We start from the raw sequence: 25,759 nt of genomic DNA on the forward strand, positions 1-25,759 counted from the left end.
AAAAATAGATTACAAAAAACAAAACATATATATATTATATATGTATATATATAATATATATATAAACATTTCCTTTTCTTTTCTTTTTTTTTTAGAATTATTTATTTTAATGTATATGAGTACACTGTAGCTGCCTTTAAACACTCCAGAAGAAGAGGGCATCAAATCCCATTACAGACAGTTGTGAGCCACCATGTGGTTGCTAGGAATTGAACTCAGGACCTATAGAAGAGCAGTCAGTGCTCTTAACTGCTAAGCCATCTCTCCTGCCCCCTGCTGGAAATTTCTTGCATGAATTATTTGGTCTATATCAAAGGTTAAGCTGTAATCCAGTTCAGGGAAACCAGTAAACCCATGTAAAATTTGGTCTGTGTTCATCTCTGTTTTTATTTTGTTGTCGTCGTTGTCATCATCATCATCATCATCATCAGCAGCAGCAGCAGCAGCAGCAGCAGCAGCAGCTCTACAGCTTTGGGGAAAGGTTGTGACAAAGCCTCCTACTCTGTAGCCCTGGGTGGACTGGAACACACTGTATAGGCAAAATTAACCTCAAACACACACTGATCCTCCTGCCTCAGCCTCTTGAGTACTAAGGTTATAGGCATGAGCCACCGTGGCCAGCTTTAATCTGTTTTTCTGGGGGGAACCATTTTATTTGTAAAGTCATAAAGCTCACACAAAACAAGACATAGAAGGAATGCACCCCATTATGATAAATGCCACGTTTGACAAACACACAGCTGACATGGAACTCGGGGGTAAAAACTGGAAGGCTTCATTCTAGGGTCAGGAACAAGACGAGACATTTCTTCTCTACCAACCTCTTCTGTTCAAGGAAGTAAGTGCTAGAAGTCCATGACAGGGTGATTTGGCAAAGACACAGAGGCTTCCAAATAGAAAAGGAAGAGGTGAGGTTGTCACTGTGAGCTGATGACATGATCTTGTGTACAGAAAACCATAATCACTCCTTAATCCCTCTAAAATAGCTCTATTAGAGCAAGAAAGAAATGCAACATAGAAATCAAGTATTTCAGCACACAGGCATCGATTTACATGAAAAAGAAATCAAGCAGTGAGCCAGCACCATGGCTCCGTGGGTAAAGATGCTCTTTGCCAAGCCTGACGTCTGAGTTCCATCCGGGGTGCCCAGGGATAAAGAAGAGAACCAGCTCCCATGAGATATCTCCTGACCTCTACACACAGAAACAGATTAACAAACAAATAAATGTTATGGGGAAAACATGAAATCAAGAAAGTTCAGGAAATAGATTAGTAGTAGGATGCTTGTCTGGAATATTCAAAGTCCTGGTTCAATCTTCACCACTCCCTCCCTCCCTCAAAAAAAAAAAAAAATGGTGTTAGGCTGGGGATAGAGTTCAGTTGGTAGAGTGCCTTGCCTGGTATGCACATGGTTCTTGGTTTGCTCCCCAGCAATATATACATATGTATTAGTCAGGGTTCTCTAGTGTCACAGAAATTATGGGATGTCTCTATATATTAAGGGGATTTATTGTAATGACTTAACAGCCTGTAGTCCAACTCACCGAACAGTGGGTAGTTGTGAATGGGAAGCCCAAAGATCTAGTATTCGCTCAGTCCCACGAGGCTAGTTGCTTCAACTGATCTTCTCTATAAACTCAGATCCTGAAGAATTAGGTTCCATCAGTTGTGCTGACAAGTATGTGCAAGCAGATAAAGAAGAATGAGTCATCCTTCTTCCAATGTCCTTATGTAGGCCTCAGTAGAAGGTGTGGCCCAGATTAAAGGTGTATACCACTATGCCTGGATCTAGAACTTGCTTTGTCCCAGGCTGGGCTCGAACTCAGAGTCGTGTGTGTGTGTGTGTGTGTGTGTGTGTGTGTGTGTGTGTATAAGAGAGGGAGAAAGAGGTGAAGAGTTGAGAGCTGGGATAGCAGGGATACATAATAGTTAGTAGTATGTAGTGCTGTTTGCAGGCAGTAAATTAGTTTTATGCATCTTTATCTATATACTATAAATTGTAAGCTCTTACTGCCAATGACTTATCATTATAAAGACTGACTAGGGCTGGAGCACCACCATGGATTGCCAGGGGATGAGAGTAATCATTGTTCTTGCAGGGTACCTGGGTTTACTTCCCAGCACCCACATCAGGTGGCTTACAATGTTGTGCCAGGAAGTGTTCGTGAACCCCAAAGACCACCAAGGAGCCGTTTCCAATGTAATAACATTAGGGTCTCTTTATTACATGCTCAGGCTTGGGCTCTCCCCCAACCCAACCCTGACACATCGGGATGGGAAGGGAAGGTGGAGCAACCTCTCGAACCCTCAACAGGACAAGGTTTTATAGGATATGGAAGTAAGTGTGTGTGTGGGGGTGGGGGGAGGTTCTATCCTGGTATCTAACTGAATGTCTATTTTAAGCAGACAGGAAGGTGCTCTGAGGCAAAACCATACCTATATAAAATTGTATATAATCGTAAACAGTCTGAAAGTACATCTGAGGGGTTGGGGATTTGGCTCAGTGGTAGAGCGCTTGCCTAGGAATCGCAAGGTCCTGGGTTCGGTCCCCAGCCCCGAAAAAAAAAAAAAAAAGAAAGTACATCTGAAACAATCAGACTAATCTTTGATTAACTGTTGCTAGGAAGTAGCTAGGGAGTAACTCTTGCCAAGGACAAGCCATGGGGTCCTTCCTGGTATGTGGGTGCAGCTTGGGGTCTGCTGCAGGTCAGGTTCTCAGGCCTTTTTTCTTTAAGATAGAGGCTGGGACCAAGACGGAGTAAGTTTGGCCTCTCAGCAGCCACCTCTGTAACTCTATTTCCAGGGGATCTAACACACACACACATACACACCATATGTACATACATACATACATACATACATACATACATACATACATACATCTAACACACATGTATGTATATATGTATATATATATATGACACACACACAAAGCAAAAATAATCTTTTTAAAGATATATATTTTCTTTTAGGAAACAGTAATTACTGACAACGCTGCATTTGAAATACTCAAAAAGATACTACCTTTACAAAACTCCAGGTGAGTTGCACACATCAAGACCGCCATTAACTGCACAACCAAGATGGCTCCTTACTGGTTCGGAGTGGCTGTCTTGAAAAAAACACAGCTTTGGTGTTTTGGGTTCTTTTCCTCCTACAATTGGGCTTTTGAATCTGCATCCAGTCTGTGCTCTCCCCGCCGGCTTTCCAGTCCTACAGAATACCGATTTCAGGCAGGGGATAATCCACGAGCTAAAGTCCTATCAATGCCATAGACTCGTAGCCCTAAGCTCCTACCAGGAAGTTGTCTGAATGTCGGTGTCCTCACACATGGCTTTTCTCAGTTTCTCAGGGACAGGTTTGGTATTGCCAGCTAAGAATCCCAAGGAGGAGACTGAGCTGCTTAAGTCGGAGGGAGCAACAGTAATGCCCAAGTCACCTGAGCCTCCTTCACAGTCACAGGATTCAGAAAATGGATACATCAATGTGACTTCTCTAAAGGAGACATCCCACACACAAGGGGACCGGAAGCCAAAACTATGACCTCACGGGATCTGAAACAATACTAATCATGCCTACTAAGTCAGAGCCTGGGTACAGAGGTGCAAACTGAGCTGGAGAAGTCTCACAGAACACCCTGGACATCAACAAGGAGTCTTCAAAATCGCTTTTTAAACAGTCATTAAAATTTTTCAAAAATGGAATTATCGTTTGATATACCTACTGATAATGGGTTTTTAATTCTTTTCTTTTCTGTCTATTGGTGTTTTGTCTGCGTGTGTGTTCATATACTCTGCATATGTCAGAAGAGGGCATTGGTTCTCCTGAGACTGGAGTTGGCAGACAGCTGTGTCATGTAGTTGCTAGGAATGGAACCCCTATCTCAGCCTCACAAATGCTGGAACTACATACATGGGTTGCCATATTCTTTTGGAACCGGGGCTGGAGAGATGGCCCAGGAGGACCAGAGTGTCCCAACACCCATGTGACAAGCTAGGTACCCTGCACATGCCTGCACACCCAGCTTCAAGGAGGGTGAATGTTCACTGGGGCTTACTGACTTGCAACCCCTAGAGAAAATCAGAAGTCCAGGTTGAGGGAGAGACTCTGCTTCAACTTAATAGGTGGTAGATGACAGCTGGCCTCTTCCGGCCTCAGTGCTTGCACAAGTGTGGATACCTACTCACATTCATATATGGAAATAAATATTAATACTAAGACCACAGAATTTGAGGAAGGTGTTCAGCGTTGAACCTCACCTCTACATGAACATTCACTCTCAAAAAAATGTATTTAAATCAATGTTTTATTACCAGTCAATGGTGAAATGTCTATAATCCCAGAACTCTGGGGGCAGAGGCAGGCAGATCTCTGAGTAAGGGTTGGTCCACAAGTGCAAGTACCAGGACCGCCAGGGCTATACAGAGAAACCCTGTCTTGAAAAAAAAATGTATAATACGATTCAAATACTACAAGGAGCTATTGGCCTTTGATAGCTGCAGGAAGAAGGGGAATCAAACTGCTTTAATAGTGTAGCACCTGCTTCATTGGGAGGCCACACAGACAAGAATGTGTGGGCAGCACAAATTGGCCTTGATGAGCTGTAGAAAGGAGAGAGACAGAACACCAAGGTGGGTAGACTGGGCAGTCGAGTGGACTGGGAGGAAGTTCTCAAAGATGTAACAGAAAATTCAAATCAAAACTCATGTATTAGTGGGGTGTGATGGAGCAAGCTTGTAATCACAGTTATTTGGGAGGTGGAGGCAAGGCGATCAGGAGTTCAAGGTCATCTGCTGGCCTATCAAGTTTGAGGGTAAACTGACCCTGAGATAACATGAAATGCTATCTCAAAAGTTCCCAAACACCGAGAGCTATTCTCCCAGAGGACCCAGTGTCAATTCCCTACAGCCATCTGTCTCAACTGTCTGTCATTCAAGTTCTAGGGGATCTGACGCCCTCTTATAGCCTCTGGGGGCACGAGACGGACAAACATAACACCACTACACATTAAAAAATTTTTTTTAAGTTCCCAAATAAACACATACTTGAATAAGGACAATAAGAGATTAACTGCAAAGTGAAATTACTAGCACAAAGGTTTTAAAACCTGCAACTTTCTGTGTCAAATGAGCTAAAAGCTTGTGACAGAAATGAGTCTAGAAACCCATCCCATGGGCAAATACCAATCCCTGACACTATTAATGATACTACTCCATTATGCTTGCAGGCAGGAGCCTAGCATGGCTGTTCTCTGAGAGACTCTCTACCCAGCAGCTGACTCAGAAGGATGCAGAGAACCATGGCCAAACATTGGATGGAGCTTGGGGACTCTTATGGAAGAGTTGGGGGAAGGATTGAGGGCCTCTGAGTGGATAGGAACTCCACAGGAAAACTAACGGTCAACTAACATTGATCTTTTGGGGCTCTCAGAGACGGAACCACCAGCCAAAGAACATACACAGGCTGGACCTAGACACACACACACACACACACACACACACACACACACACACACACACACACAGCGCAGATGTGCAGCTCAGTCTTCATGTGAGTCCAGAATAACTGGAGTAGAGGCTATCCCAAAAGATGTTGCCTGGCTGTTTCTTCTAGCTGGGCTGCCTTGTCTGGACTCAGTGGGAGAGAGTGAGCCTAACCTACAGAGACTTGATGGGGGTGGGGGATAACCAGAGGAGATCTCTACCCTCTCAGAGGAAAAGGGAAAGAGGGAATGGGGGAGGAATTGTGGGAGGGGGAAACCAGGAGAGGGGGCAGCGATCTCGGGATGTAAAGTGAATCGATTAAAAAATAAAAACATTTTACAATCATAAAAAAGAATGAAATTGGGTTGGGGATTTAGCTCAGTGGTAGAGCGCTTGCCTAGGAAGCGCAAGGCCCCTGGGTTCGGTCCCCAGCTCCGAAAAAAAAAAGAACCAAAAAAAAAAAAAAAAAAGAATGAAATTACATTTCCAGCATCGCGACTTCGCCAACCCTACATAACATACCATTTTAAAATATGGAATGTGACCCAGAGGGTCCTCTTCTCATGGGCTGTAACAGAGTGACAGTTCGGGAAAAGCTGTCTGCAAAAGATTCATTTGTATTACGCTAATACAGTCATGCGAGTGGGGAAGCCCACAGACTTTGACAAAGATGCCTGCGCTCCTTCCCGCAACTCAGACCAACTCAGCTAAAAAATACCATTCCGAATTCCCTCAGTACGTGCCACACTTCCGGGGCGGGGCGCAACCGCAGTCTGTTTCCACTGCGTCTGCGTTTCCGGTGAAGTTCGCGGGACCTATCACCGGAAGTTAGGCTTCTACTTCCGAGTCAAAGCCATGGCGGTGGCAAATTCAAGTCCCGTCAATCCAGTGGTCTTCTTTGATGTCAGTATTGGCGGCCAGGTAAGATGCGGGCGGCCTAGCGGGCCTGTGCGGGCTGACTGGACTCGGGTAAAGGAGGCAGCCGAGGGGGCCCTTCTAGCCCTCCCGAGATAGGCTGGGTCAGGCGGTGGAGGGGGGAGCTTCCGAGCTGCATGGACAGCGGTCGTGGGCTGAGTATTGCATCTCCCGTTTCTTGCAGGAAGTTGGTCGCATGAAGATCGAGCTCTTTGCAGACGTGGTGCCTAAGACGGCAGAGAACTTTAGGTAAAGATATGTATGCTCCAAGTGAACCAGAACTGAGCCCTCGGTTCAGTCTTTGCCATGTCTGCCTCTGTTCATTTATTCATTGCCTTAGAGTAGTGCTCTGGGTATTGCACTGGCCAAATAGCTACCGACTTTGACCGATCCCATATCAACTTAAATCACTAGTCTACGTGCCCTGACATCCGCCCGATCAGTTAGTTAGTGGGCATGCTGGCCCCAGTGTTTGAACTCTCCTCTCCAGAGATTAGAGGTGCTCCAAGCAGTGATGGTACGGCGGCTGAATCGTTCACTCTTTCTTTCTTTCTTTCTTTTTAGGCAGTTCTGCACTGGAGAATTCAGGTCAGTCTCAGATGTGTTTGACTTCTCCACCAACTCCTGAAGGGTGACCTGGACATTTGGTGAGGGTATTGGAGAACCATGAACAGGTCTCTAGTAATGAAAGATGATATGCAGAGAGAGGATGACTCCTTGGATGTGTTCTTTATCTCTTCTCCCATCCAGATCTTAGTGAGAGTCCTCTTAGCTTCTCGTGCATCCTAAATGGGGAAGACCCACGTTTATTTTTCATCATTCCTAGTGTCTTCCTTTGTGTTTACAGAAAAGACGGTGTTCCGATAGGATACAAAGGAAGCACCTTCCACAGGTAAGGAAGGCTTTTGGCAAACTGGAAATGCAGTCATCTCTTGGTATCTGTACAGGCAGTCCTGTACACCTGAGTCCAAAACCTGTGGAGGATTAAGTCTGTTGTTTAAATGGCATGTTCAGGGCTGAGGCTGTAGCTTGGTAGAGAATTTGCCCAGCATTCATAAGACCCTGGATTCGGTACTCAGCACCATGTAGTCTGTGCACAGCGCCTTAAGTCATGCCTGACTTTATGTCATACTGATTGTAGAAACAGTGCCAGGGGAAGCACTCTGTACCTACTCAGTACCTGTTCAGTACAGGAGCATGTCCACATGTTCCTGTACCCAGCTTTTATGTTGGTGCTAGAGATCTAAACTCAGATCCTTAGGCTGCACAGCAAGCACTTTACCCACTGAACCCTCCCTGGTTCCGGGTTATTACTTAGCAGAGACTGCGGTAACCACTGTTACCAGGCAGTCGTCTGTAGGAACCTGACCTTCACGATCTCCTGGCTTTCTATGTTTACTTATGAGTTTGACAGAAGTTGCTCCATTTTAATCCTGAAAATGTCCATTGTCTCCCATATCAAGGGTTTTAGAGTTGCAGTCTGTAATCCTCCCCCGGCATTCTTGTGAGGTGGTATGTGTTTTCTGAATTCTGCACGGTAGGGAACAGAGGCTAAGCAAAGCTAAGGACCTGGGTACACTAGCTGACATCATCCTTGAGTTTCAGTGTGTGCAGTAGTCCATTCACATTGTGTTCTCTTTCCCCAAAGTGAGGTGGTTTTTTGATGTTGTTGTTGTTTTGTTTTGTTTTCCTTTGGTGACTGTAGGTGTTTCTCTGCCAGGTTTTCAGTCCCTTTCTGTTGTTAAGGTGCTGACTCATACACCTGAGGGCAACTTAAAAGGGGCCCCTGAGTTAAAACTGTTAATCCCTCAGCTGGCTTACCCCAGGGACAAAGACTTTCTCTAAGCCTCAGTGATAAACACTGAACTCCAGAAAACATGCTAATCTACCACTTCAGTGGCTGAACCACTGAATCTCCCCTCAGGATTTTTTTTTTTAACTCTGTTTCAGGGTCATAAAGGATTTCATGATTCAGGGTGGAGATTTTGTTAATGTAAGTACTGCTTTTTTTTCTTTGTTAATTTTTTCCAGCAAGGCCCAGTCTTGAGATTTAAGAATAATAGCTAAGGGATGGAGAGATGGTCTAGCAGTTAAGAGTACTGACTGCTCTTCCACAGGTCCGGAGTTCAAATCTCAGCAACCACATGGTGGCTCACAACCCTCTGTAATGGGATCTGACGCCCTCTGTCAGTCACTATCTTGCTGCCTCATGACAAGGTTGCACTAGATGAAAAGCTGCTTGGTTCAGCTAGGACAGCTGGCTGGCTAGCTCCCCTTACCTGTGGACAGTTCTCCCCGGCCTTATCATCTGGTTTCCAGGGTGCCCAGCACTCCAGGTCACTAATGTGTCTCTTCTCTACTCAGGGCGATGGTACTGGAGTCGCCAGTATTTACCGGGGTCCATTTGCAGATGAAAATTTTAAACTTAGACACTCGGCTCCAGGCCTGCTTTCCATGGTAAGTGAGGTTTGGTTAAGATTTGGGGTTAGATTAGATTACTGCCTGGTTTCTGGTGCCTTGACACCCAGTTCTGTCCCTTGGAATTAGGCCTCACGTGCACCTAGCCCCTCCTCCTTCCTCAGTGTGGTTTGATCTTGTTGGGTGGGTTTTCACAGCTGTAGAAAGCAGACTAAGCTCTGACTTGTGTTGTGCCTTTATATGCACCATGACTGGGCTTTTGCCTCAGTGTCCAGTGGGCTTCCACGGTTGGTGCTCACCTGTTGTTGCCCTGGTTGCCGTGAGTCACTCGCCGGCATAGCTGCATCCTGACCACGCACCTGCTTTCCCCTCTCCATGCTCATCATTTCTATCCCCACACCTAGATATCTCTCCCCAATTCCTGATCCCTCCTCAGACCCCTCCTACCTCCATCCAGCCCACCTCTGCTCATTGCTTGCCCATCTCACCTTGCTCACTCTCCCTCCTCCCTTCCCTTATTCACTGCTCCTGCCCCTACTTCCCACCCCTGCTATCCGTGCCCCACTCCTCACCTCCTTGGTCCCAGTATTTACATGGATATGCTCTGTGCACACATCTTCTCAGGCATTTATGAAATGAAAGGTTCCGTCACAGCTGCTCCATGTCAGACCTCATGGCAAAGTGTAAAGCTGTAAACATGACCTCTGACATTGCGACATGTAGGGTCTAACAACAAATGCACATGCAGGTGACCAGCCCAGTACAGAATAGTTCATGCCATCAGTACAGTAAGTGAGGGCCCCTCAGGGTACATAAAAGGACCCTAATGGCCTAGAGAAAGCCTTCCCAGAGGGGAAAGATCTGAGTCTTTACAGGAAGCCGGTACCCAACCCCATAAGAGGAAAGCGTTTTGGGTCTAGTGCATAGGCTCTGCAAAAGTCCAAGCCCACACAGACACACAGACATAGTCAGATAGGACAGGTGGCGCTTGCTTCGTGTGATTCCCTCCTGCTTTTGTAGTGCTGGAGATTGAACCCAGGGTCTCTGTATGATAGGCTATGTCCTGCCTAGCCCTTTGCAACTCTTTACTCTTTTTGTTTTGTTTTGAGACAGGATCTGACCATGTACCTCTGACTGGCATTAAACTTGGTATATAGACAAGGCTGGCTTCAAACTCAAATAGATGTGCCTGCCTCTGTGTGCCGGGGCCACCACACCCAGCTTACTTATTATTATTATGAGTTTGTGTGTGCGTGATGCTGAGAGTATATTTCCAGTGTGTGGGAATGTGGAGGTCAGAGGATAACTTTTGGAAGTTGAGTCTCTCCTCTCTCCTTTACATGGATTCTAGGGGTTAAGCTCAAGTTGTCAGGTTTATGGAGCGATCGCCTTTATCCTCTGGCCCTCTGGCCAGCCCCTCAGCCCTCTTTCTGCTTTTCCTTTTGAGGCAGGATCCCACTCCATTGCTTAAGATGGCCTTGAAGTCATTCTGTATCCCAGGGAGATCCTGAGCTCAACAGTCCTCCTGCCTCAGCCTCCAAAGGAGCTGGGCTTACAGGCCTGTCCCAGAGCCTTCTGTAGCATAGTTGCCTTGGCTTCGTTCTTATGAATTCTTCAAAGGCAGGGACAGGTCACTTGATCTCAAGGCCCACTTGCCTGCCACAGAAAGACGCAGAGGAGCAACAGAACAGTTATGCGAATGTCTGCCCAAGGCTCTCGGGTACTCAGCACCTTACCTGCCTTAATTCATTTTCATACAGAATGTCCCATTGAGATAATGAGCAAACTGAGGCTCAGGCAGGTTGCATCAGTGAACTAAGATCGCACAGTCACTGGTGGAGTTCTGGGCTTCAGTCTGTGTTAGCTGCTGCAGGGCTATTCCCTGGACATAAGCTATCCCACCAGAAAGGAAGAATAAAGATGTGTGCAGAGGAACAGAGGGAGGTCCTGATCCACACTGTCATTGGCAAAGGGTTCTGTAAGAACAGCAGAGTTGAGGTAGATGGATGTGGGCCCATTCCAGAGCAGGAGACCACTCTAGCTGGCCGAGTGGACAGGAGGGAGTTCTTCCTCCTATGCAGGAGAAGCTCAGGAGGACATGTGCAAGCATCCCAGCTTTCTTTTGAGACATGGTCTCACTGTGTAGCCCTGACAGACCCGGAAGCTCCATAGGTCAATCTGGTTTCAGTCCACCTCCATCCTCCTGCTTCTGTCTACTGAATGGTTAGCTTATTTGTATGTGTGAGGACCCAAGTTCAATTCCCAGCTTGGTTAAAGAAAAGAAAGATGAAAGAAATTTCCAAGGTGTAATATACAATCTCAGATTGGAGGTGACCCCAGACATTCCCTGCTTCATGCTTAAACATAGAACCGGCCATTTCACATTCATATTATGTCTGATTAAAGCTGGTGCCCCATTCAGTGTGAGTTCTGCTCTTGTAGTAGTGGTGTTCTGTAAAATCTGCTCACCCATACCCCACCCCCCAGGCTGTCATTGAAGTCACCATAGTAGTGTTCTGTCCTCACCACCGGGATGGCCTTGAACTTGGGGTTCTCTTCCCTCCGTCTCACATACTGGGGTTATAGTCATGGGCGCCTATGCCCACTTTGTGTGTCTTTGAGTAATAGCACTTTCACTTTTCTATTTCCCGTCTCTCTTTCCCCCAAATCTTTGTGTAGTTACACGGACACTGTCGTAAGGCAGCACTGCAGGAGCTCAGTGTAGGTCTGAGGGATGAAAGTGGACTTAGCAGAAGGCAGTTATGATCACAGCCTGTTCCTTCGTTCTACGGTATTGAGTGTGTTAGTGTAAAGATTATTTTGAAACTGGCCATGGTGCGCATGCCTGATCTCTGCTTGCTTGCGGGGCTGAGGCAGAAGGATCTTGAGTTGAGGGCAGTGCTGCTCTGTCTCAGGACTGGGCATACAGTCAGTGCCAGAGTGTCACTCAGTGTGTGCGAGGCCCTAAGTACCACAAAAAAGGGGGAGACAAGGCTGTCGTGATAGCTCATTCATGTTATTCTAAAACTCAGGAGGCCGATCTCCACAACTCTGATGGTTTGGTGCCAGCCTGGGCTACAGAAATGAGACCCTATTTTTTAGGAGGGGGAGGGGACAAAACAAATTGAGCCTGCCTCTGAGCAGACAGTTAGTAGGATAGAAAGGAGGGGTGGGGGAGAAAGTGGAAGAGACGTGGCTACAGAGTTTCGAATTCTCAGGGGGAAGTGGGCAGTGGCTCAGTAGCATGGTTTCTAGCACTGCACAGCATAAGCATGGCACATAAGCCAGCGCTTGAGGCAGGAGGATCAGGACTGTGTACACAGTTGAGTTCTAGGACAGTTTAGGTTACATGAGACCTTCTCTCAACCTCCTCTCCCCTCAATAAAAAAAAAAAAAAATGAAATTCAGCAATGAAAGACTTGGGACAGTGCAGGGACTGGAAGGGTGGCTCAGTGGTGAGATCACTTTTGTTCCTGCAGAGGACCCAAGTGTGGTTCCCAGCTCTACTTCAGGCTGCGAACAACTGCTACTGAGGATCCTGCGTGAATGTGGTGCACACAAGCTTTCCACAGGCACACGCATACAAGTAAATAAATTTAAATACATTGCAAAACCACTTCAGACGGCTGGTTTCATAGGTCTCTTCTTAGCTGGTAACTAATTTGTAAATATAGTCCAGTTGTAACTAATTCGCAATAACCACGCTAAGTCCTGCAAGGAGGGAAAGGGGTGTGGTAAGATAGCTCAGCAAGTAGAGACACCTACTGCACACCCCTGAGAGCCTGAGTTCAGTCCTAGCTCCATGTCAAGGTACAATTGGAGAATTTATGCCACACAGCCATTCTTTGACCTCAGACACCAGGTACATGTGCACAAGCGTGTGCAGACACACATAGTTTTTAGAAAGCTTAAAAGAGTGGGGTGGTGGTGGTGCACATGTTTAATCCCAGCACTTAGGAAGCAGGGGTAGGAAGATCTCTGAGGTCAAGGCTAGCATGGTTTGTCAGAAACTACAGAACTCGTTCCAGGATAGTCAGAGCTATACAGAGAAACCTTGTCTCAAAAAAAAAGAAAGAAAAAAGAAGAGAGGAGGGAACCAATGAGAAAAGTAAAGGAATTAGCTAGAGAGATGAGAGGGTCTAGGGGAAGAGAATAAATAAGAACAGAATATTATATATAATATAATATGTATCATTATATATGTACATATTATGAACTATATATATATATGCCTTAATTAAAGCCATCACTTTGTTGTATGCTAACCTAAAAACTTAAGTAAATCTTGTGTTTGCTTGTTTTAGATGAAGAGTCATTCCTATTATAAACCTCACACTGGGGCTTCATGGGTAAAGGTGCCTACCACCCAGTCTGATGGCCTGAGTTCAATCCCCAGGACCCATGGGATGGAAGGAGAGAACTGACACCTACAAAACTCGACACTAAAATGACTGTGCACTGTTTAAAGACTCTGTGTCCTATTTATCCTGTGTCTTTGTCTAGGTCTGGGCTCCTAATAGGTGCTCAGTTAGGTTGTAGTTAGAGCTGCAGACTTTGTGGGAAACCACCTAAAGTGGCCAGAGAAACTTAATGTAGGTGTATTTTGTTTCCGTCAGGCAAACAGTGGTCCCAGTACAAATGGCTGCCAGTTCTTTATCACGTGTTCTAAGTGTGATTGGCTGGATGGAAAGCATGTAGTGTTTGGTAAGTCTTACTCCCGTTCCACCGTCTCAGTCACTAGGGCCTGCCACAGACAGGATCCAGTCTCCACGGCCACTGGATGTGCTCAGCTGCTGTAGTTGCTCTAGGCAAGGACAGATGGACATGGTGGGGATGGGCAGGACAGATGGACATGGTGGGGATGGGCAGGACAGATGGACATGGTGGGGATGGACAGGACAGATGGACATGGTGGGGATGGGCAGGACAGATGGACATGGTGGGGATGGACAGGACAGATGGACATGGTGGGGATGGGCAGGACAGATGGACATGGTGGGGATGGACAGGACAGATGGACATGGTGGGGATGGACAGGACGGATGGACAGGACGGGGATGGACATGGTGGGGATGGCAGGACAGATGGACATGGGGATGGCAGGACAGGTGGACATGGTGGGGATGGGCAGGACAGATGGACATGGTGGGGATGGACAGGACAGATGGACATGGTGGGGATGGCAGGATAGATGGACATGGTGGGGATGGGCAGGACAGATGGACATGGTGGGGATGGCAGGACAGGTGGACATGAAGGTTGTCTAGAACTCAGGGGAAAGACAAGAGTATCCCAGTAAATACTTGTGAAGTTAAAGAAATGCCCCAGAGGCAGCATGGAGGAGTGGGGTTTTGGGGTCACTCGTTTCCAAGCCTGTACCCTAGTTCCCGTGTATATTCCCTGTGACTTTGGGCGAGTGAGCTCACCTCACCGAACCTCAGTTTCCATACATTGTAAGGGGTCTGATGAGATGCTGATTGAACGTGGGTACTAGGAGCTGGAAAACACTGCTCGCACCAAGAAGGGAGCCTTACTCCATGTTCTTCTGCAGGAAAAATCATTGATGGACTTCTAGTGATGAGGAAGATTGAGGTAGGTCCTGATGGGTGTCTCATGCCTATTACTGAGGAGCTAGTCTTTCACACCACCTGCCACCATTCACAGTTCCAGGCTCCTTTAGGAAAGAGAGCAAGCTTGGACCCATTCTTTAACCAGAATCCTTTGTGACCTGTACCCTGCCTGCCCCTCCATGGCCCCTCTGCCACTGTCTCCTCTGGTCCAGTGGCATCAAGCTCCTGGCTCTTCTCTAAGGAGGTCCTACAGGTGTGCACCTCCTGCCCTTTGCACCCCAAGCCTTGGCTCCAGCGCTTCTCTCTACCTAAGGAGTTCCTTCATGGGATCTCACCTACCCTTCGTGGCCCAGTTCAGGTGCCCCTCTTCTGTGACTCCCCCTCCATAAACGGGGTCCCTTCAGTGTTCTTTGGACTTGCTACATGATTCCGTGTGGGACTATGGCCTCTCGGTGTTCCTTTTCTCTTTGATCTGTTAAATTTTACTGTCTGTCAGGACACGCTCCTCATGTCAGTCTGATCTTGGACTTTCCCTAGGGGATGAAAGGTTCCATGAGGCACTGGACAAGTGCCTGAGTGCATTTCATGATCTTGTGCTTTGTTTTCTAGAATGTTCCCACAGGCCCCAACAATAAGCCCAAACTGCCAGTGGTGATCTCACAGTGTGGGGAAATGTAATCTAGACAAGACTGAACCAGGTAAGTGTTCTCTTCTCCCTGGCTAGGAAAGGGAATCATGGCTTGAGGGAGACTTTCCCTCTGCATGTGTGCTGGGAGCAGGCACTCCTTCAGAGCAAGTTTTCTCAATTGTCAGGAGAGGATGTCAACCTTAGGGTCATTGTGAGAAGCAAGAAAGGATGGATACTACAAATACTCCCCTTTTTACTGCTTCATACAATGTCACCCTGAGAAGGACCTGACTCCCTTGCACTGGGACCAGCCTGGGGAGCCCGGAGACATGCTATGCTGTCCACAGAACTGACACTGGTGTCCAGCTTTGGAAGCGTGGACCTCACATGCAGCGTTCACAGGGGCTCTTCCTCCTAATACTTGCCACTGGCTGCTTTGCACTGGGGCTTTCTGAAAAAGAATTGAGAGCACTCCCAGGAGGGAAGACATATTCTTGGAGGTGACTGCTAGTAAAGCAAAATGGCTTGGGTGTTAGAGCACACTAGGGGAAATGGGTCGGTCCACTCTGGGAGGAGCCATGGTGTTTGGTTTTACATTTTTTTCAAACCTACAGAAATGTTGGGGAAATGTTGATTAATCACTCTCGGAAGCTTGCAGCTAGGGTGACCGGTGATTGACATTTGTTATGGACAGGCTGTCTCCCCCCTCCGTTCCTATGCCACATCCTCTCCTCCGCTGTCTTCTTTCTCTTCCTTAACTCCCGGCCCTTAGTGCTTTCGTTCTCATTCCCAAACTACAGACCTCTTGACACTTCAGCCCTTAGCACTTCAGGGAAGAACCCCCAAAAGTGAGACATCCTAGATACACAACATGATGTTTGTAATACCTGGTACAAATTCCAGACTAACTTTTAAATCATACAAAGTCTATTTGTAGTGATGGGGACTGAGCCAAGATTGTGTATTCCACAAAGTACACTACCACTGAGCTGCACCCTCAGTCCCACTTGTATAGATGGACACACATGTGCGCACACACACACACACACACACACACACACACACACACACAGAGGTACTGGCTGGACATGTTGGTGTACTCCTCTACTCCCAGCTACTTGAAAGGCTGAGGCAGGAGGATCCTCTGAGAAGGTTTAGAGAACAGCCTGAGCAAACCCTTCACCAAAGTCCTTGTTTTCTTGTTTGATGTTTTCATCTGTCTGTTTTAATGTGTATGGGTGTTTTCCCTGCCCTTTGTGTAACCGTGTATGCCTGGTGTCCACAGAAGCCAGAAAGGGACATCAGATATCCTGGAGTTAGAAGTGCTTGTAGGCCATTGTGTGGGTGCTTGGATTTGAACCTGGGTCTTCAGGAAGGACAACAAATGCTCTTAATCACTGAGGCATCTCTCCAGCCTGCACTCCTTTATTTTTATTTGCACAAATAGCACAATACAATTTCCATGTGAAGACTTTAACACCAGAGTAACGATGTAGAAGCTGTCCTTCTCAGAAGTCACTGATCAGTGAGGTGTGTTCACCTTTGTCAGTTTGTTTTGGGGAAGATTGTTTTTTCTTAAAACGTTTTCTTTTTTTGAGTACACTGTATCTTTACTCACACACCAGAAGAGGGCATCAGATCTCATCACAGATGGTTGTGAGCCACCATGTGGTTGCTGGGATTTGAACTCCGGACCTCTGGAAGAGCAGTCAGTGCTTTTAATCACTGAGCCATCTCTCCAGCCCCAGATTGTTTTTTCTTAAATGACATCATGCTATAGTATTCCTCTTGCTTTTTTCCCCCTCTTTTTAAATTGTATATGTGTCTGGGTTGGGGGTGTGTGCATTCGAGTTAATTTACCTCCTTAGAGCTTGTACTAGGAGTTGTCAGCTACTGAGTGTGAGTACTGGGTCCTCTGTAAGAATGTAAGTGCCACTAACCACTGAGCCATCATCTCTCCACCCACACCTGGTTCTTTGCCTCAGCCTCCTTATTGCTGAGAGAAAATATTACCACACCTAGCTAGACATGGTGGGACACGTCTTTCATCCCAGCACTCAGGAGGCAGAGGCAGGCAGATCTCTGAGTTCGAGGCTGGCCTAGACTACAGAGCAAGTTCTAGGACGGCCAGAGCTACACAGAAAAAAAAAAATTTTTTTTTCTTATTTTTTGCTGAGTATGATGCTACACATCTGTAATTCTGTAATCCTAGCCAAGAGTATGACAAGATTAAGGGCCATCTGGACTTGAGAATGAATTCAAAGCTAGTCCGGCAGCTTAGTGAGACCTGTGTGAGAGGACAGATGAAGCCTGTTCAGGGGCAGGTAAAGGTTCCGCCGACCAAGCTTGTCGACCTGAGTTTGATCCCCAAGACCATGTGGAGGAAAGCGAACTTACTACTGCAAATGTTCTCGGACACGTGTTGTGGCTTTGCACAACCATATGCACGTGTGCAAAATAAACAAATGTAGCCTTTTGTTGGGGCTGGGTGTAGAGAGATGTACTTACAATGTCGGTATTTGGAGGCCAAGCTCGCCGCAAGGTCGAGGCAAGCCAGGGCAGCAGCTTCTTGGCTACCAGTGGAAAAGAAGCTGGGCTGCGGCTCAGGGCTGCAAAGCACCCACAGGGTGAAGTGGAACTTCCGGGTTTGGGGGAAGTCAGTTGTGTCAAGTGATGTTTTGCTGGGGCACACAGGTGAAAGGATGTTTTCTGAAACAGACACAAAAAGAAATGCACCAAAAAGCCTCTGGTGGTGTTTTGGCGGCTTCTTGCCGCTTTCTCGGACTTGGACGGATTGGCAGAGTGATGTCAGCTGATACTGACTCGTGCGGTGTTTTGTTGAAGCAAGGCTCGTGGGATCTTTACTTCATTGAGAGAGGCACAGCAGAGAACTGCACTTGGTATCCGTGACGGCACTGGTCACTCCTGCTGACACTTGCTGATTCATCGGAGGTCTGGCTGTTCCTGCTGGGTGACGCCATTGCTGCTGATTCCTGTCTGCCATCCTGACTGCTGGACTGGACTGCTGGTATCCTGACAATTGGAGACTGAAATCACCCCAAGGAACTACTTCTAAACCGCATACAGCAGAGCCTCTCGGTTTCCTCTGGATGGACCTGCCGGTGCTGATTCGTGTGAACTGCACTGATTATATCCTGACAACAGATTGGATTTGCCCCAAAGAACTATTTCTAACAAGTCCACTTCCCTGTAACCTAATGACCTCTTTCCCTCTACCTCTGGTGGGTGGTGGACTAGAAGGGAGGTTAAAGCGTTTAAGAACCCTTATTAAAGACCTGCACCGGGGCCAGGGTCTCACTATATCACCTTGACTAGCCTGTCTCCAACTCATGGAGATGCCCTGTCTTCCTTGTGCCTTGCGGAGGCATGCAGCAACATGGCTGCCAGTCTCTTTTTCACATAGAGATCTGGTCAAACACCAAACAACTCCAGTAACTGTCTCATCATCGTCTGTGACAGGCTTGTGCTCAGAGCATCTGGAATTTACAGGCATTCAGAAAGATTTACTGCATACGGTGTTGGAGAGAATACCAGCACTCTAGGAAGGGCATTAGGGTAAGCAGTGCTGAGGCAGGAAAGCACAAGTGCATGCTGGGAGCTACATGTGGACCTTGCTTGCCTAGACAAATGGTTTCCTTCTCAGGATGAACAGATACCATGAGCCTTTCTGCCACAGTGGGGGCTCCCCTGGGCTCAACCTGTCCCCACTTCCAGAGCTGGCTATTTCCTGTTCTCAGGAAGAGTTCATATACTGATCCCTGATCACCACTAGATGATAGAAGATTACATAAAGACTCAAAAGACATTTAAGAAATATATAATCTACCTAAAAATTTAGGTCTCTAGTCATGCCTGTGTGGATTATGTCTGCATCGGTCCCTTTGGCTGTTGTTTTCCAATCCCATGAGGGTTCACCACTTTGCTTTGTAATAGATTCTTAAAAACTTGTTTGGACCCGGAAGTAGTGGTGCACACCTTTAATCCCAGCACTCAGGCGGAAACAGGAACATCTCTTTAAGCTTGAGGCCAGCCTGGTCTACACAGTGAGTTCCAGGACAACCAAGGCTAGATAGACAGACCCTGTCTCAGAAGTTGAGTAGGAGTGGGGAGTTAGATTTGGCCAGGAACTCTTTATGTTAGGGGCATAGGGGCCGTAACTTAGTGATAGAGTCCTTGTCTGACACAAGATTCAATGCCCAACACCACAAGCCAAAACCCTCTCCACTGCAGTCTCCTTTTGGTACAGTTCTTTACAAACTGGAAAGCCTTGGGGCTCTATGAATTATTAACCCGCCTCCCCACTATTAGCAAAAGTCATTTACATCTTTCTCTGTCAAAGTCCCTCTTGTAGCCCAAAGGGAACAAATTCTTCAGTGGCCATTCACATTCCAGAGGCCTGCTAGAGCGGGACAGTCCAATGGGCAGCCCTGTCTGCAGTGATAGAAATGCATGCCTAGAACTGTACCTAGACACTAGAGCTAGGGATGTTTAAGCATGTGAAACTTCGCCACTGTGGCCAGGCTGGGGCGGGAGGAGTTTGAAACATTAGTTTAGCCTGGCAGACCAAGCACTCGCTGTAACCCAATCTGGACTCAAACTGTGACAATCCTGCCTCTGCCTCCTAAGTGTAGGAATCATAAATGTGCCTCACTGTGCTCATCACTGTGCTCAGCTACTCCTTACTTTTGAGATAAGGTCTCACATAATCCAGCCTCATGTTTGCTATGTAGCTGAGGATGACCTTGAATTTCTGATCCTTCTGCCCCCACCCTCTGAGTGCTGGGATTGCAGGTGTGCATCATCACATCTGGTCTATTAGTTTTAATTTAAAAGAATCGTATGTAGTTGTAGTGACAGCCATCTTAGACAGTGAGTTCTAGGCTACTTCAATTCAGTCCTCCAACCCCAACTTGCATGGACTGGAGCTGATACTTAGGGACCCAGCATCAGTTATTCTGGTACTTCCAGCCACTGCAGAGGCTGAGGATCACCTGTGTAGGCTTTGTTTGTTTGTTTAAAGATTTATTTATTATATATACAGTGTTCTGCCTGGATATGTGCCTGTACGACAGAAGAGGGCACCAGGATCCCAATACAGATGTCATTGTGCGCCACCATGTGGTTACTGGAATTTGAACTCGGGGCCTCTGGAAGAGCAGTCAGTGCTCTTAACCACTCAGCCACCTCTCCAGCCCTCAAAATCTACTTTTTTTTTTCTTTTTTTCGGAGCTGGGGACCAAACCCAGGGCCTTGCGCTTGCTAGGCAAGCGCTCTACCACTGAGCTAAATCCCCAACCCCTCAAAATCTACTTTTAATAAGAGTTCTTAAATGCTTTAACCTCCTTTCTAGTCAGCACACCACCCACCAGAGGTAGAGGGAAAGAGGTTATTAGGTTACTGGGGAAATGGACTTGTTTAGAAATAGTTCTTTGGGGCAAATCCAATCTGTTGTCAGGATATAATCAGTGCAGTTCACAAGAATCAGCATCGGCAGGTCTATCCAGAGGAAACCAAGAGGCTTTGCTGTATGCAGTTTAGAAGTAGTTCCTTGGGGTGATTTCAGTCTCCAATTGTCAGGATACCAGCAGTCCAGTCCAGTAGTCGGGATGGCAGACGAATCAGCAGCAGTGGCATCACCCAGCAGGAACGACCGGGACTGGCAGGGATGCCAAGGGAAGTTATGCCATGCCTCAACGAAGTGAAGATCAGTGAAGACAAGAGATGTGTTGCAAAGCCAGCTATGCAAGCCCACTGTCACTGTCCACTGAGCCTTACACTTTCTCCCAACACCACATGTCCTCCCACGAGTCTTGCCTCAGCAAAACGCCACGTGAGTCACTATCAGCTCACATCACTCTGCCAGTCAGCCCAAGTCTAAGGAAGCAGCGAGAAGCCCTCAACACCATCAGAGGTTTTTGGTGTGTTTTTCTCTGTGTCTGCTTCAGTAAAACATTCTTTCATATGTCTACTTTAGCAAAACGTCCTTTCACCTGTGTGCCCCAGCAAAACATTTGACATATCTGACTTTCCAAAGAAACCAGAAGTTTCCACTTCACACTTGACCCAGGAATTCAAGTTTAACCTGGGCGAGCATAGCAGCATAGCATGACCTCACTTTATTTTGAAGGCAAAGTGCTCGCTCAAGAGAGCCTGAGTTCAGGGGTTGGGGATTTAGCTCAGTGGTAGAGCGCTTGCCTACCAAGCGCAAGGCCCTGGGTTCGGTCCCCAGCTCCGGAAAAAAAAAAAAAAAAGAGAGAGCCTGAGTTCAGGTCCCTAGCACCCACAGAAACGCTGGTTGTAGGAGTTGGAGAGATGGTTCAGTAGTTAAGAACATTTGTTGCTGTAGCAGAGCATCCGGGTTCAGTACTTAACCATATGAAGCTTACAGCCATCAGCAAATCCAGTTCTAGGAGATCTGCTGCCCTCTTCTGACCCCCCGGGGTGCCTGTGTGGGGCACATACTTACATGCAAGCAAAACATGCACACGTATTCTCTTAAAGTGCTGTCGTGGGTTTTAAGGTGTCAGGGAGTCGAGATCAGTCTGGTGTAGAGAAGCTTGGCAGATGGCTGTCCACTTAGAATTTCTTCATAGTGAGACCTAGGACACGTTAAGGAAAATAAGGAATTCAGATGAAAACTTACAAGCTTCTCTAACCTCCCAGAAGTGTTTTTTCCTTTAATACTTTGTGTATTCTGCCCAAGTATATCTGTGCACCATGTGCATGCGTGGTGCCCAAGGAGGCTGGAAGACGACATCAGAACTCCTGGAACTGGAGCTACAGACAGTCGTGAGCTACCATGTGGGAGCTGGGAATTGAACCCAGGTCCTCTGAAGGAACAGGAAGTGAGAGTTCTTAACCACTGAGCCATCTTTCCAGCACCCCAGAAGTGTATTTTATTATACCTCAGGTTTGTTTTGGGTGCAGTAATGGTTGACTGCCATGTAGATTTTAGGACCTATTAGACAATTGTTGTCTAGTTGAATTTTGGGGTGGGGGTGCTGTGACAGTCTCAGCCTTTCGATCATCCAAATTACAGGTATGAGTTACCTTGCAGAGTATTCTTCCTCATACTTCAATGTGCTTCGAATTCCCAGAAGAATTGTTAGAAAGCTGGTTCTGGTGAATTTTCACCCGTAATAGTGGCAAGACTCAGCATGGAGGATTACAGGGTGTGTCCTTTCATGGAGAACCCAGCCCAGGAGGAAATGCCAATCAGTGTTCACAGGCTCACCTTACCGTGCAGCTGAACTGTCTGAGATTGCCCGCACTATAAATATAGCAAGTATAATAAAGAGACCAGCACCCTAGAGACCTGCAAGGGCACCCACATGTCTACCTGCTGTTGGGCGTGTGCACTATTCCCTGCTTTAAGAGTGGGGAGCTCTGCCACACGAGAGGTAGAATGCCGGGCTTCAGTCTGAAGGCAGGCTCCCATGTTGTCTTTACGTGCTTGGCTCTTCTAGGCAGTACTGTCGAGCCTTCTGAAAAAGAAAAGAGGGACCTGTGTGTATCGGCAAGATTTCTGAAGTGACTGTTGAGAGCCAGTATGCTGCCAAACATGGCACTCTGTTGAACATTTCAGAACTTAATGTGGAGCTAAATAGCACACTGCTGATAGTAGATACTTCTGCTGAGTAGCGACAGCAAAGACTTTTTTCAGTTAATGTCCTATTTCTGTTTGAATTGCCTACATTGAGCTTACATCTTCTAATAGAAACACACACTGTGTGTGTATGTGATATCCCAAGTCTTACCATTCCCTCCCAAAGCTTGCCTATGGTTAATATCAGTTCAGAATTCCTGCCTATATCCCTCCAGCTCATCTGGGTTCAGTCTGTCAGTGTTTTCCACCAGGTTCCATTACAGCATGTAACACAGTGCATCTATCACAAATAGATGTCTGGTTTTGTCTTGACTGAAAACACCTAAAGCAAGGATCATATTGAGAACTCAGTGCCTGGTGTCACAGACCTTTGTCCCTGCTGTAGATTACAGTCTATTTACGGTGCACTTATGTGTTCTTACACTCTTTGAGGGCCATGGGTAAACTTTCTGGGGTGTTTTTTTTTTTTTTTTTTTTTTTTTTTTTGGTTCTTTTTTTTTTTTTTTTGGGGCTGGGGACCGACCCCAGGGCCTTTCGCTTGCTGGGCAAGCGTTCTTCCACTTTGCTAAATCCCCCACCCCCTTTTTTTTTTTTTAAATTTTTTTTTTTTAATTTATTTACGTTTTGCATGCATCGGTGTTTTTGTTTTTTTGTTTTTTGTTTTTCTGAGCTGGGGACCAACCCAGGGCCTTGCGCTTGCTAGGCAAGTGCTCTACCACTGAGCTAAATCCCCAACCCCATGGGTAAACTTTCTGAACCTACATTGTGATACCAGAACTCACTCTCTCCTAGCAGAGGTGTGCCGCATAAAAGGACTGGTAAGAGAAAGATGGTGGCAGTACCTGGGTAGACAGGCCTTCCTCTGAGCACAGCTAGCCATCAAAGCCTGATGGAGACACAGCCCTTGAACCATGCAGAAAGCCCCACACCGTTAACTCTGTGGCCTTAGTCATTGAACCTGGAACTCTTGTCGGTCCCTTTGCATGGAGATAGGACATGCAAGCCAGTGATAGTGAGCTCGTGCAGTAGGTGACGCCACTTGCTGCTAACCTGAGTTGGATCCCTGGGACCCACATGCTTAAGACAGCCAACTCACACAAGTCCACTGATCCCATGACATGTATGTCCTCACATATATAAGTAAATGCAATTTACAAGTTAATGTATACTACACAGAGTAGGGAGAGGTGAATACACACACACACACACACACACACACACACACACACACACACACACAGTCTTCACATGGTCCTGGGGATTCAAAAAATCTAGTCTTTAGGAAAAAGATTTAAGAGTTGGGAGTACTTGTTCTGTGGAATGTCCCCTTCCTGTTCTTTTATCCCTCTCCTCACAGTCCTGTCTCTACCATTTAGGTCCTCTGCTGTTTTGGGGTGACATTCTCCCTTGAGTCTGACAAGCTGGACGGGCCTATTTGCTTCCCTGTCTCCACAGTGTGTGATCCAGGACCTGGAAGTATCATAGATCAGAACCAATAATCCTGTTTAAATTTCGAACTGTAAATAAAGGGTTTTTTTAATGCATGGATTCTGTAGTTACTACTTGTGTTGCTCATTTTTAAAGTCAAGAAAAGCCAAAGTTTACTCAAATAGGACAGTTTAAGTTTAAATGAAAAGTGTCCAGAGCTGGCTGGTGACACAGACCTTCAATCCCAGAATCAGAAAAAATAAGGAAACCCAAAGTACCAGGAAAAGTAACTGCAGACTTGGTCATGGCCTGCATTTAAAAGAAATCAGGGAGGGTTGGGGATTTAGCTCAGTGGTAGGCGCTTGCCTAGCAAGCTCAAGGCCCTGGGTTGGTCCTCAGCTCCAGAAAAAAAAAAAAAAAAAAAAGGGAAAAAAAAAAAAAAAAAAAAAGAAATCAGGGAAAGCTGTGCCTGTCTGGGTCAGGACTAGGAAGGTGGCAGATCCAGCCAGACCTCGGGAGAGCTGTGTGTGTTTCTAAGACGCTGTAATGATCTGTCCTGTCACCTCGTCTCTGGCTCTCAGGAGCTAGCATGAAGAACCAAGTGCTGTGTTATCAAAGCCTCCACCTTGCAACAGTTGCAGGGTCTTCTTGGGTTTACACTGGTGGACAAAAGTAGCTCTAGGTAGTCCAGGATATCCCAGCTTAACCAGCTAACTTGAGTCCTGTACAAACTGCCGACTTGGCTCAACAAACTGCTCCATGTTTGTGGGATGGTGGTTTGAGAGGGTAGAGACCCATAGCTAGGAGAGAATTGCTCTCCAGGGAAGTTTATAAATATGCATTGGTGTTTTCCTGCCTGTGTGAGAGTATCAGATTTCCTGCATGTGGTTGCTGGGAATTGAACCCAGGACTTCCTGACGGGCAGTCCTCTTAACCACTGAGCTACCTCCAACCCTGAGCTGGGGAGGTCTCAAGGGAAGTTTATATTCTCTCAGATCCCAGTTTTCTCTTCAGTAAAACAAGAGTGTCACATAGTTACCTCGGTGCTGCTGAGGGTCAAGGTCAGTGAGAAGGCATTGTAGTACATATCTAGTCTCAGCACTGAGCCTGAGGCAGGGGAAGGACAGCCTGAGCTACATCATGTGATCCAGGGGAGGATAGAATGGATGGGTGTGGTAACATACCTGTAATCCCAGCCCTTGGGAGGTGAAGGCAGGAGAATGAGGAACTCTGCAACCTTGGCTAAGTGAGACTTTGTTTCAAAACACAAACACACAGAGAACAGATACAAATAACATTCCTTGGAAAGTGTTTAAAAAAGGGGGGGTGGGTACTGGAGAAAATAGTTCAGTAGTTTAGTGGCTCAGTGACTGCTCTTCCAGAGGTCCTGAGTTCAAATGCCAGCAACCACATGGTGGCTCACAACCATCTGTAATGAGTGCTGATGCCCTCTTCTGGTGTGTCTGAAGACAGCTGCAGTGTACTCATATATAATAGATAAATCTTTAAAAAAGAAAAAAAAATACATGTTTGGAAAGGGAATAATCCAACATATAAAGATTCCCCTTCTTAGGAGCGTAATGTCGGATGAGACAGCCACTCTGAGCCAGGTGTGGTGGTACGTACCTTTCAGGCAGATCTCTGTGACTTTCCAAGAGCAGCCTGAATTCCAGGACTGCCAGGCTGTGTA

The 25,759-nt window shown here is 46.7% G+C and overlaps 2 protein-coding genes across 11 annotated transcripts in view; both read left to right on the forward strand.

Annotated features, from left to right (window-relative positions):
- Ccdc30 (coiled-coil domain containing 30) overlaps positions 1 to 3,719 on the forward strand; it is a 76,011-nt gene extending 72,292 nt beyond the window's left edge. For all 8 annotated transcript variants that reach the window (XM_032899144.1, XM_032899140.1, XM_032899143.1 and 5 more), the window contains 2 exons: positions 2,973 to 3,040; positions 3,345 to 3,719. In XM_032899144.1, coding sequence (XP_032755035.1) covers positions 2,973 to 3,040; positions 3,345 to 3,543 — 267 coding nt within the window. In that variant the 3' untranslated portion in view covers positions 3,544 to 3,719. The remainder of the gene's footprint in view (positions 1 to 2,972; positions 3,041 to 3,344) is intronic.
- A 2,559-nt stretch (positions 3,720 to 6,278) lies between these two features.
- Ppih (peptidylprolyl isomerase H) lies at positions 6,279 to 24,189 on the forward strand. 3 transcript variants are annotated; one of them, XM_032899150.1, is made up of 10 exons: positions 6,279 to 6,404; positions 6,583 to 6,647; positions 6,963 to 6,986; positions 7,246 to 7,290; positions 8,349 to 8,391; positions 8,763 to 8,855; positions 13,433 to 13,520; positions 14,368 to 14,408; positions 14,996 to 15,084; positions 24,018 to 24,189. In XM_032899150.1, the coding sequence occupies exons 1-9, from the start codon at positions 6,339 to 6,341 to the stop codon at positions 15,062 to 15,064; spliced, it is 534 nt and encodes a 177-aa protein (XP_032755041.1). In that variant the 5' UTR covers positions 6,279 to 6,338; the 3' UTR covers positions 15,065 to 15,084; positions 24,018 to 24,189. The 3 variants fall into 3 exon arrangements, with proteins under 3 accessions (XP_032755041.1, XP_032755043.1, XP_032755042.1); XM_032899152.1 differs by lacking the exon at positions 24,018 to 24,189 and adding an exon at positions 17,709 to 18,989; XM_032899151.1 differs by lacking the exon at positions 24,018 to 24,189 and adding an exon at positions 17,733 to 18,989.
- The last annotated feature ends 1,570 nt before the right edge of the window (positions 24,190 to 25,759 follow it).

This window comes from Rattus rattus, chromosome 1 (assembly GCF_011064425.1).
Source record: "Rattus rattus isolate New Zealand chromosome 1, Rrattus_CSIRO_v1, whole genome shotgun sequence".
NCBI classification, from domain to species: domain Eukaryota; kingdom Metazoa; phylum Chordata; class Mammalia; order Rodentia; family Muridae; genus Rattus; species Rattus rattus.

Bases quoted from the DNA above. Each gene is read 5' to 3' on its own strand.
- Ppih (XM_032899150.1), top strand. From the start codon at position 6,339: ATGGCGGTGGCAAATTCAAGTCCCGTCAATCCAGTGGTCTTCTTTGAT. The intron at 6,405-6,582 runs GTAAGATGCGGG...CGTTTCTTGCAG, and splicing joins ATGTCAGTATTGGCGGCCAG to GAAGTTGGTCGCATGAAGAT. The intron at 13,521-14,367 runs GTAAGTCTTACT...GTTCTTCTGCAG, and splicing joins TGGAAAGCATGTAGTGTTTG to GAAAAATCATTGATGGACTT.